This window comes from Rhinopithecus bieti, unplaced genomic scaffold (assembly GCF_001698545.2).
Source record: "Rhinopithecus bieti isolate Rb0 unplaced genomic scaffold, ASM169854v2 scaffold_22436, whole genome shotgun sequence".
Classification (NCBI taxonomy): domain Eukaryota; kingdom Metazoa; phylum Chordata; class Mammalia; order Primates; family Cercopithecidae; genus Rhinopithecus; species Rhinopithecus bieti.
Genome location: NW_016810644.1, coordinates 1,045,586 through 1,057,773, shown reverse-complemented (window position 1 = coordinate 1,057,773; position 12,188 = coordinate 1,045,586). Strand labels below are relative to the sequence as shown.

The following is a 12,188-nucleotide window of genomic DNA, read 5'->3' as shown; positions in this document are numbered from 1 at the left end:
TGTTGCCCAGGCCGAAGTGCAATGGCATGATCTTGACTCACTGCAACCTCTGCCTCTCGGGTGCAAGTAATTCTGCCTCAGCCTCCCAAGTAGCTGGGATTACAGGCACCCACCACGCCCGGCTAATCTTTGTGCTTTTAGTAGAGGCTGTTTCGCCACATTTGCCAGACTGGTCTTGAACTCATGACCTCAGGTGACCTGCCCCCCCCTCAGGCTCCCAAAGTGCTAGGATTATAGGCGTGAGCCACCGTGCCCAGCCAGAATCCTTATGTTCCTTTTTTTTTTTTTTTTTTTTTTTTTTGAGATGGAGTCTTGCTCTGTCACCCAGGCTGGAGTGCAATGGTATGATCTCAGCTCACTGCAACCTCTACCACCCAGGTTCAGGTGATTCTCCTGCCTCAGCCTCCTGAGTAGCTGGGATTACAAGCACGCGCCACCATACCTGGTTAATTTTTGTATTCTTAGTAGAAATGGGTTTTTATCACATTGGCCAGGCTGGTCTCGAACTCATGACCTCAGGTGATCATCCTCCTCAGCCTCCCAAAGTGGGGCGTGAGCCACCGTGCCCGGCCCAGAATCTTTAGTTTCTGTCAGAGATCATTCACCATGGTGCATGCTTCTCCTGTATGAGGATTCAGAATACCAGCTATTGACATTTTTCAAGCAAGATTCCTTCAGGAACATGGAGTTTCCCCTTTTCTGTTAATCTTCTGGTTTGAGAGCTCTCCCCTTGGGAAGCTCTCCACGTGGCTGCCCAGGTGATGAGAACCATCATGCGTCATGGGGTTCCATGGAGCCTCACTTGGCCACACTGGCGTAGTAGGTGGTCACTGGCCTCAAATTGTTCCCCTGGGCCAGGCCCAGTAGCTCACGCCTGTGATGCCAGCACTTTGGGAGGCTGAGGCAGTGAATCACTTGAAGTCAGGAGTTCGAAACCAGCCTGGTTAACATGGTGAAACCCCGTCTCTACTAATAACACAAAAATTAGCGGGGCACGTTGGCACACGCCTGTAGTCCCAGTTACTCAGGAGGCAGAGGCAGGAGAATCATTTAAACTTGAGAGGTGGAGGTTGCAGTGAGCTGAGATCACACCACTGCACTCCAGCCTGGTCAACAGCGCGAGACTATCTCAAAAAAAAAAAAAATATTGACCGGGTGCGGTGGCTCATGCCTATAATCGCCTATAATCCCAGCACTTTAGGAGGACAGGGCGGGTGGATCACAAGGTCAGGAATTCAAGACCAGTCTGGCTGACATGGTGAAACCCTGTCTCTACTAAAAATACAGAAATATTAGCCGGGCATGGTGGCAGGCGCCTGTAATCCCAGCTACTCATGGAGGCTGAGGCAGGAGAATTGCTTGAACCCAAGAGGCAGAGGTTGCAGTGAGCCAAGATCACGCCATTGTACTCCAGCCTGGGCAACAGAGCAAAACTCCATCTCGAGAGTAAAAAAAAAAAAAAAAATTGCTCTGGCTCTACTGATAAGGATCCTAGGCTGCTTAATGGGATCTTCTTGTCGGTTGAATGGGATACTGTACATCTCACAGGTATTTGAAGGTTGAAATGAAACCAGATCCAAGCCCATGTATTCAATAGTGGCTGCTGTCGTTACTAACCACAATTACCCTCTTTTCTTTGTTACATGAGAATAATGGGGTACAGGGTGAGGGGGAACATCGGGTAAATTAAAGATGTGGGTCACTAATCTATTTCTTTTTTTTCCTTGAGATAGTCTTGCTCTGCCTCTCAGACCGGAGTGCAGTGCCACAATCTTGGTTCACTGCAACCTTGGCCTCCCAGGTTCAAGTGATTCTCCTGCCTCAACTTCCTGAGTAGCTGGGATTACAGGCACCCAGCTGTATTTTTGTATTTCTAGTAGAGACAGGGTTATGCCATGCTGGTGGCCAGGGTGGTCTCAAACTCCTGACCTCGGGAATCCACCACACCCAGCTAATTTTTTGTGTCTTTAGTAGAGACGGGGTTTCACCATGTTGGCCAGGCTGGTCTCGAACTCCTGACCTCAAGTGATCCACCTGCCTTCCAAAATGCTGGGATTACAGCCATGTGCCACCCCTCCCAGCTAATTCTTGTAGTTTTAGGAGAAATGGGGTTTCATCATGTTGTCCTGGCTGGCCTTAAATTCCTGGCCTCGTGATCTACCTGCCTTGGCCTGGGATCCACCTGCCAAAGTGCTGGGATTACAGGCATGAGCCACCATGCCCAGCCACTCATTTCTTACGAATCTATTCTAACACATTTTCCAGATGAAAACAGAGCACCTTGAAACGTAAGTTAGTGGGCTGGGCATGGTGGCTTATACCTGTAATCCCAGTACTTTGGGAGGCCTAGGCTGGTGTATCGCTTGAAGTCAGGAATTTTTGTTTTGAGATGGAATCTTGCTGTGTCGCCCAGGCTGGAATGCAGTGGAGTGATCTTGGCTCACCGCAGCCTCCACCTCCTGGGTTCAATTCTCTTGCCTCAGCCTCTTGAGTAGCTGGGACTACAGGCGTGCGCCACCACGCCCAGCTAATTTTCGTATGTTTAGTAGAGCTGGGGTTTCTCGAACTTCTGACCTCGTGATCTGCCCGCCTCGGCCTCCCAAAGTGTTGGGATTACAGGTGTGAGCCATGGCCCTGGCCAAAGTTAGGAGTTTGAGACCAGCCTGGCCAACATGGTGAAAACCCGTCTCTACTAAAAATACAAAAATTAGCCAGGCAAGATGGCACACGCCTGTAATCCCAGCTACTCGGGAGGCTGAGGCAGGAGAATTGCTTGAATCCAGGAGGCAGAGGTTGCTATGAGCCAAGATTGTGCCACTACACTCCAGCCTGGGTGACACAGAATAATTCCCTTTAAAAAAACCAAACAATGAAACATAGGTTAGTGGACTCTGCATCCAACATTTGAGTCAGGTTGACTGAGGTTCATGTATTTCCAGCTGATTCCTGGACAATGCTGATGCCACTGGTCTGGGGACCACCTTTTGGCAATCACTGCTCCAGATAATTCAAGTTGGGATGTAACAGAACCAGTGAGATATAAATCAAAGACGATTCCGTGGTTAGATTCTCAAGAATGACTTATTCCGCTGGGCGCACTGGCTCACGCCTGTAACCCCAACACTTTGGGAGACCAAGGCAGGTGGATCGCCTGAGGTCAGGAGTTCGAGACCAGCTTGACCAATGTGGAGAAACCCCGTCTCTACTAAAAATACAAAATCAGCCAGGCTTGGTGGTGCATGCCTGCAATCCCAGCTACTCGGGAGGCTGAGGCAGGAGAATCGCTTGAACCCGGGTGGCGGAGGTTGCTGTGAGCCGAGACTGTGCCATTGCACTCCAGCCTGGGCAACAAGAGTGAGACTCCGTCTCAAAAAAGAAAAAAAAAACACTTGTTCCCATTTCTCCCACAGGCTGGTGTCTTGTTCTGCTACCACTCAGCAGTGGGCTGATCTCTCCTTGGCCCTTGAAGCCAACCAGTCCCTGATGTGCGTAAACCTCTCCGACAATGAGCTCCTGGATGAGGGTGCCAAGTTGCTGTATACAACTTTGAGGCACCCAAAGTGCTTCCTGCAGAGGTTGTCGTAAGTCTCTCCTCTTCCTCCAGAGCAGCTGTGGATTCGATCTGGGGCCATAGACGAGCAGTGGTCATGCCTGATTTGGCTGTTTGGAACCTCTCGCTGACGTGAACACCTGTTCCCATGTTTAGATCCAGGCCGATGGCTTGTGAATCTTGTTCTCTCCTTCCTGTTCCTTCATAGGATCACCAGCGCGTGACAGAGGGTGGGGAGTTCACAAGAAGGGGCTTTCGGATGCTGGCATTTGGAGATAGCCGAGAAGTTGGAAATATCAACCGTGTTGTCATTTGTGATTCTTTTGCAGGTTGGAAAACTGTCACCTGACAGAAGCCAATTGCAAGGACCTTGCTGCTGTTTTGGTGGTCAGCCGGGAGCTGACACACCTGTGCTTGGCCAAGAACTCCCTCAAGGATACAGGGGTGAAGTTTCTGTGTGAGGGCCTGAGCTACCCCGAGTGTAAACTGCAGGCCTTGGTGTAAGTCTATGCTGGCTGCCTGTGTGTGTGTGTGTGTGTGTGTGTGTGTGTACATAGTCCCCCACCTCCGGGTTCTAGTAGGGTGGTTATGAGAACACTTAATTCCTCTAAATGCCCCAAGCATGATGCTAATGGTTACAACTGGTGAGATCTGGGGAGATGGTGATAGTAAAAAAAGTATAAGTAGTAGTGGTAGTAGTAGTGGAGGAGGAGGAGGAGGAGGAGGAGATGGTGATAGGAAAAAAAGTGTAAGTAGTAGTAGTGGTAGTAGTAGTAGTAATCTATAGGGATTTGGAGAATATAGCTGGTTTTCAGAGTTTTTTTTTTTCCCTCTTTATGCATGTGTTTGAGATGGGGTCTCGCTATGTTGCCTAGGCTGGTCTCAAACTCCTGAGCTCAAGAGATCTGCCTGCCTTGGCCTCCCAAAGTGCTAGGATTATAGGCATGAGCCATCTCGCCCCACGCTGTGTTTTCTCTTAATCTGTGTTCTTAGCCCTATAATTGTGTAACATAAATTGCATGCAATTGGTTGTAAATGGAATTCATTTATTTAATGATTTGCAAATCAGGTAGTCTTCTGGGCCATCGTAGGCTCAGACTCCCAATGGAAGCTATTGGAAGCTACATGCTCAATATGATCTTCCTGTTAATACTAAAATTGTAGGACAGGTGGCCTGGCACAGTTGGCTCACTCCTGTAATCCCAGCACCTTGGGAGGCCGAGGCAGGAAGATCCCTTGAGACCAGGAGTTCAAGACCAGCCTGGCCAATATGGTGAAACATCGTCTCTCTATTAAAAATACGAAAATTAGCTGGGGATGGTGGGACATGCCTGTAATCCCAGTTACTCAGGAGGCTAAGGCAGGAGAATCACTTGAACCTGGGAGGTGGAGGTTGCAGTGAGCTGAGATTGCACCACTGCAGTACAGTCTAGGCAATAGAACAAGACACTCTCCAAGAAAAAATTGCAGGACAAATCTTTAGAAAGGAATTGAGTTCTGGCACGGTGGCTCACGCCTGTAGTCTCAGCACTTTGGGAGGCCAAGGTAGGCAGATCACCTGAGGTCAGGAGCTTGAGTCCAGCCTGGCCAACATGGTGAAACCCTGTCTCTACTAAAAATACAAAAATTAGCCAGGCGTGTGGTGTGGTCCTGTAATCCCAGCTACTTGGGAGGCTGAGGCAGGAGAATTGCTTGAAGCCAGGAGGCAGAGCTTACAGGGAGCCAAGATCATGCCAGCCTGGGTGACAGAACGAGATTGTCTCAAAAAAAAAAAAAAAAACTGTCTGCACTGATGGTTTCTGTTCAGAGATTCGATTCATCTCTGGTATTTTTTTTTCTTTTTTAAGATGGAGTCTTGCTCTGTTGCCCAGGTTGGAGTGCAATGGCGTGATCTCGGCTCACTGCAACTTCTGGCTTCAAGCGATTCTCCTGCATCAGCCTCCCGAGTAGCTGGGACTACAGGCACCCACGACCACGTCTGGCTAATTTTTGTATTTTTAGTAGAGACGGGTTTCACCACGTTGGCCAGGATGGTCTCGAACTCTTGACCTCGTAATCTGCCCACCTCAGTCTTCCAAAGTGCTGGGATTACAGGCATGAGCCACTGCTCCTGGCCATACATCTCTGGTATTCTTTGTCTCTAACGTCACCTCCAACAGTTGGGAACTGTCATCTTCCTATAAAGTAGCTTTAATCTAGGATATGCACCTGGCATCTGAAAACTACCCACTTTAATGACATACTCAGTTCATGGCTGGAGATGGGTAGAAGGAAGGGATTCTTCCCACACCCACTGTATTTGGGCCCTGAAACAGTAAAACTGAAGTCCCACAGGCAGTGAGATGTCACTCACTTGCTATCTTCAAATTAATGTCTAGTTTTCTTGGTTTTGTGTATGCATGTGTGTGGTGTTTTGTTTTTTTTTTTGTTGTTGTTTTTTTTTTTTTTTTTTTTTTTTTTTTTTGAGACGGACTCTCGCTGTCTCCCAGGCTGGAGTGCAGTGGCTCGATCTCGGCTCACTGCAAGCTCTGCTTCCCGGGTTCCCGCCATTCTCCTGCCTCAGCCTCCCAGGGATTAAGGTGCACGCCACCACGCCCAGCTAACTTCTGTATTTTTAGTGGAGATGAGGTTTCACCACGTTGGTCAGGCTGGTCTTGAACTACTGACAGGTGATCTGCCCACCTCAGCCTCCCACAGTGCTGGGATTATAGGCGTGAGCCACCGTGCTGGCCCCCTCAATTCAACTTTTTGATCTATGCCCCTATTTTGCTAAGTTGTCAACTTCCCTTTAGTCTTATGTGGGCTTTCCTCCATCACACAGTCATGGAAGTTTCTAGAAGGCTGGGTATGGTGGCTCACGCCTGTAATCCCAGCACTTTGGGAGGCTGAGGCAGGTGGATCATGAGGTCAGGAGTTCAAGACCAGCCTGGCTAACACGTGAAACCCCATCTTTTACTAAAAATACAAAATTAGCCAAGCGTGGTGTTGGATGTCTGTAATCCCAGCTACTTGGGAGGGTGAGGCAGAGAATTGCTTGAACCCAGGAGGCTGAGGTTGCAGTGAGCCAAGACTGCACTCCTGTACTCCAACCTGGGTGTCAGAGCCAGACTGTCTCAAAGAAAAAAGTTTCTGTACATTCACAAACCTTTAAGATTTAGGGGTGTGTTTTCACTCCTCTGTCATGGGCTCCAATCTGCCCTCTATTTCCATGGCCCTTCCAGGTCCTGTGTCCCTCAGCTAGTGGTATACTTCGCTTGGGACCCAGAGATATGTGGGCATCATAGTTCAAATTATAATTAAGGTTAGAACTCTATCTTAAGGTGAAATCTGTCTGATAAGCTGTGTTGGTTGGTATCTCAGATCCTACTACCAGATACGTGGAGTCTGAGCTGGCGTCTTTTGCCTGTAAGACACTACCTCTCTAGCAACTGAATTTAGGAAATAGAATTGTAATCCCAGCACATTAGGGAGGCCAGGATGGGCAGATCATCTGAGACTGGAAGTTCGAGACCAGCCTGGCTAACATGGTGAAACCCTGTCTCTACTAAAAATAGAGAACTTAGCCAGGTGTGGTGGTACACACACGTGTGCGTGTGCCTGTAATCCCAGATATTCGGAAGACTGGGGCATGAGAATCGCGTGAAGCCGGGAAGCGGAGGTTGAAGTGAGCCACCGTGCCCGCTGAGAATCCTTTTTACTTCTCCAGCTTCTGTTGGCCACCTGCATTCCTTGGCTTGTGGCCCTTCCTCCGACTTCAGCAGAGCATCTTCAAACATTGCTCTGGCTCCCTTATCACGTCACCTCCTGCTGGCTTTGACTCTCAGCTCCCTCTTACGAGGATCCCTGTGATTGCTGGACCTACCCAAATAAACCAGGATATAAAGCATCTTAAGATGCTCAGTCACATCTAAGATGCGAGGTCCCTTTTGCTCACAGGTGCCAGGAGTTGGGACTTGGGAGGCCATTCTTCTGTCCACCACACACCCCATGATTCCATTTCCAGGTCACCATTGTCTCTAAGCATGTCTAAAACCCACGGCTCAGAGTCGAAGGTGCCTCACACCAGTGAGAACTCACAGGTTCGGGCTTGCTTTCTTCCTGTGGTTGATTTCTAGGTTGTGGAACTGCGACATCACGAGCGATGGCTGCTGCAGTCTCGCAAAGCTCCTCCAAGAAAAATCAAGCCTGTCGTGTTTGGATCTTGGACTGAATCACATAGGAGTTACCGGAGTGAAGGTCCTGTGCGAGGCTTTGAGCAAACCACTGTGCAATTTGAGATGTCTGTGGTGAGTTAACTTGTAAGTTCAACTTCCTCTACTTAGACCTTATTGAATCTGTGGCTAATGTAAAGCAATCAGTGAAGCCAACTTCCCAATTTATGTAACTGAGAGGACTCGGATAGAGTCAACTGAGCTTTCACTAGGATGGTTAAAGGAATAGTTCTAGTCTATGTCTAAGTCTTTTTTTTTTTTTTTTTTGAGATGGAGTCTCGCTCTGTCGCCCAGGCTGGAGTGCAGTGGCCGGATCTCGGCTCACTGCAAGCTCTGCCTCCCGGGTTCCCGCCATTCTCCTGCCTCAGCCTCCCGAGTAGCTGGGACTACAGGCACGCACCACCTCGCCCGGCTACTTTTTTGTATTTTTTAGTAGAGATGGGGTTTCACCAGGTTAGCCAGGATGGTCTCGATCTCCTGACCTCGTGATCCACCCACCTGGGCCTCCCAAAGTGCTGGGATTACAGGCGTGAGCCACCGCGCCCGGCCTGAGACTTGTGTTGGTCATGCAGGTCCCCAACACCCGAGGCTGTGCTTGGCTTATAGGAGGGCATCGATCACCAGTTGAATCAACGTGCTCATTTCTGTGTCTCCTCAGGCTGTGGGGATGTTCCATCCCTCCCTTCAGTTGTGAAGACCTCTGCTCTGCCCTCAGCTGCAACCAGAGCCTCATCACTCTGGACCTGGGCCAGAATCCCTTGGGGTCTAGTGGAGTGAAGATGCTGTTTAAAACCTTGACACGTCCCAACGGCACCCTCCAGACACTCAGGTATGATCCATTTACTTCCCCGTCAGGCTTTCTCCGGGGTGGTAGTTTTAGGGGAAACATAATGACATGGACCTGCTGTAGGAGACTGATCCGGTAGCTGGAATTACAGGTGCCCGCCACCACACCCAGCTAATTTCTGTATTTTTAGTAGAGACGGGGTGTCACCATGTTGGCCAGGCTGGTCTCAAACTCCTGACCTCAAGTGATCCACCTGCCTCGGTCTCCCAAAGTGCTGGGATTACAGGCGTGAACCACTGCGCCCAGCCCTTTTTTTTTTCTTTGAGGCAAGAACTCACTATGTTCCCCAGGCTGGAGTCCAGCAGCACAATGATGGCTCACTCCAGTTCCTGGGCTCAAGCAATCCTCCTACCTCAGTTCCTGCTGAGTAGCTAGGTTTATAAGCATGAACCATTGCACCCAGCCATGGCTGCTTGTCTGCCTGCTCACGAGAGCCAGTTGTCATTGGATTGTGTTTTGTTTGTTGGGTTTTGTTGGGGTTTTGGGTTTTGTTTTGTTTTGTTTTGTTTTCTGAGATGGAGTCTCGCTCTGTTGCCCAGGCTGGGGTATAGTGGTGTAGTATCTTAGCTAACTGCAACCTCCGCCTCCCAGGTTCAGGCTATTCTCATACCTCAGCCTCCCATGTAGCTGGGATTACAGGCATACACCACCACACGTAGCTAATTTTTGTATCTTTAGTAGAGACAGGTTTTGCCATGTTGGCCAGGGTGGTCTTGAACTCCTGACCTTGGTGGTTCACCCACCTCAGCGTCCCAAAGTGCTAGGATTACAGGCATGAGCCACTGCACCCAGCCTGAGTTGTATTTCAATACCATGGCGTCAAAGAACCAAGAGCCCCTTCCTAGGAGTGTGGGAACTTCCAGAAATTCTCACAAGCAATATAGTCTACTGCTGGCTTAAAATAATCTTTATGTAGAAGAAACATAGATTACTTGCTTAACATGAATCTCAGCCTAAGATACTTTGCAAGTCAAAAGACATATGGACGTTAAGGGCTTTTTAAGCTTTGAGTTTATTTTTTGGAGATGGAGTTTTGCTCTTGTTGCCCAGCCTGGAGTGCAATGGTGCTATCTCAGCTCACTGCAACCTCCGCCTCCCGGGTTCAAGCAGTTCTGCTCCCTCAGCCTCCCAAGTAGCTGGGACTACAGGCATGTGCACCACGTCTGGGTCATTTTGTATTTTTAGTAGAGACGGGGTTGCTCCATGTTGGTCAGGCTGGCCTCGAACTCCCAACTTCAGGCAACCCGCCTGCCTCAGCCTCCCAAAGTGCCGGGATTGCAGGTGTGAGCCACCGCGCTTGGCCCTCCATCTCCTCTGTTTAACCTGGTACTCTTGGGTCCACTGAGTAGAAGTTGCCAAAGTGGGTGATGGAGCAGGTAGGCAGGTATTAGAGCTATAGCCCAGCTGCACTCAGCAATTCAATTTTCTGTGCATGATAAACAAGAATCTAAAAATACACAATGGCTTGATACCATTACAAGGTTAACCTGATATTATGTTTTTCTCATCAGATCAACATGGTTGAGAATAAGAGGAATGAAAAGATTAAAAGAGAAATGAAAGTCTTTAATTTTGCATTTTATTATTTATTTTTGAGACAAAAATCTCACTCTGTTGCTCAGGCTGGAGTGCAATGGCCCGATCTCGGCTCATTGTGACATCCACCTCCCAGGTTCAAGTGATTCTCCTGTCTCAGCCTCCTGAGTAGCTGGGACTATAGGCACGCACCATCACACCCAGCTAACTTTTATATTTTTAGTAGAGATGGGCTTTCACCATCTTGCCTAGGCTGGTCTCAAACTCCTGACCTCAAGTCATCTGCCCGCCTTACTCTCCCAAAGTGCTGGCTTTACAGGCATGACCCACCACATCTGGCCTTATTTTATATTTAAAAATAAATAAGCAATCAGGCCAAGTGTGGTCTGGGCAACATGGTAAAATCTCAACTCTATTAAAAATACAAAATTAGCTGAGCATGGTGGCAGGCGCCTGTAGTCCCAGGTACTCAGGAGGCAGAGGATAGGATGGCTTGAACCCTAGAGGCATAGGTTGCAGTGAGCTGAGATGGTGCCACTGCACTCTAGCCTGGGCAACAGACTGTCTCAAAGAAAAAAAGAAAGTCGATATGGAACACTCCTTTGCCACCTAGAATAATCAGGAAAGGTGACCCATGCTCTGTACCTCAACAGAATTTCAGGTACTTGGGAATTTGAAAAATCTTCTTGACACACAAAGTAACCTTTTCCTCCCCCATTGTACCCCAGGTTGAAAATAGATGACTTTAATGATGAACTCCATAAGCTGCTGGAAGAAATAGAAGAAAACAACCCACAACTGATTATTGATACTGAGAAACATGATCCCTGGAAAAAAAGACCTTCTTCTCATGACTTCATGATCTGAGTCCCCCCCGAGTCACTCATTCTCCATGAAGTTGTTGATCTTCCAGGTGTTGGTGAACTGCCTGTGACTCCTCTTCTCCCCCGCCCCCACTCCTCAGGGATAATGAGTTCACTGCTAGGCTAGATGTTTCAGCCATGGTTCTGCCTCTTATTTACACGTGCACACGTCCTTAACTTTGTTACATATGAAGTATCTGTATCACGGGTACATTGAGAGAAATAAAGGTGAGAGCATTCACAAATGAAGCTGTTACTTAATAATGGACTATTGCAAGTTAGAGAAAAGATAATCTTGGCCGGGCGCGGTGGCTCACGCCTGTAATCCCAACACTTTGGGAGGCCGAGACGGGCAGATCACGAGGTCAGGAGATTGAGACCATCCTGGCTAACATGGTGAAACCCCGTCTCTACTAAAAAAAATACAAAAAACAGGCCGAGCACGGTGGCTTAAGCCTGTAATTCCAGCACTTTGGGAGGCTGAGGCGGGCGGATCACGAGGTCGGGAGATCGAGACCACCCCGGTAACATGGTGAAACCCCGTCTCTACTAAAACATACAAAAAACTAGCCAGGCGAGGTGGCGGGTGCCTGTAGCTGGGAGTACAGTACAGGTGCCCGCCACCTACAGGCTGAGGCAGGGTAAGGGCGTAAGCCCGGGAGGCGGAGCTTGCAATGAGCCGAGATCCAGCCACTGCACTCCAGCCTGGGCGATAGAGCGAGACTCTGTCTCACAACAAAAAAAAGATACCTTACTGGGGAGAACCTGGCGGGTGGGGGAAGTTGACAGTGTTTAATTGCATTGATTTCTATTGCCTTGTCAATCTTTGCCTTGCCGCCTTGGTATTTTTTTTTTTTAAGATTTGAATTTCACTCTGTTGCCCATGCTGGAGTACACTGGCACGATCTCAGCTCACTACAACCTCCCAGGTTCAAGCAATTCTGTCTCAGCCTCCCGAGTAGCTGGGATTATAGGCATCCCCCACCATACCCAGCTAAATTTTTTTTTGTTATAGTACAGATGAGGTTTCACCATGTTGGCCAGGCTGGTCTCAAACTCCTGACCTCAAGTGATCCGCCCACCTAAGCTCCCAGAGTGCTGGGATTATAGGCACGAGCCACTGTACCTGGCCTTTTTTTTTCCCCCCCTCAAGAGTGAGTGTTGCTCTGTTACCCAGGTTG

At 48.8% G+C, this 12,188-nt stretch overlaps 1 protein-coding gene across 1 annotated transcript in view; it reads left to right on the top strand.

Annotated features, from left to right (window-relative positions):
- The window catches only part of NLRP2 (NLR family pyrin domain containing 2), a 28,520-nt gene extending 17,268 nt beyond the window's left edge, over positions 1 to 11,252 (top strand). Inside the window, exons 6-10 of the mRNA XM_017892527.1 lie at positions 3,405 to 3,581; positions 3,880 to 4,050; positions 7,666 to 7,836; positions 8,420 to 8,590; positions 10,873 to 11,252. Of these exons, the coding sequence (XP_017748016.1) occupies positions 3,405 to 3,581; positions 3,880 to 4,050; positions 7,666 to 7,836; positions 8,420 to 8,590; positions 10,873 to 11,011 (829 nt within the window). The 3' untranslated portion in view covers positions 11,012 to 11,252. The remainder of the gene's footprint in view (positions 1 to 3,404; positions 3,582 to 3,879; positions 4,051 to 7,665; positions 7,837 to 8,419; positions 8,591 to 10,872) is intronic.
- The last annotated feature ends 936 nt before the right edge of the window (positions 11,253 to 12,188 follow it).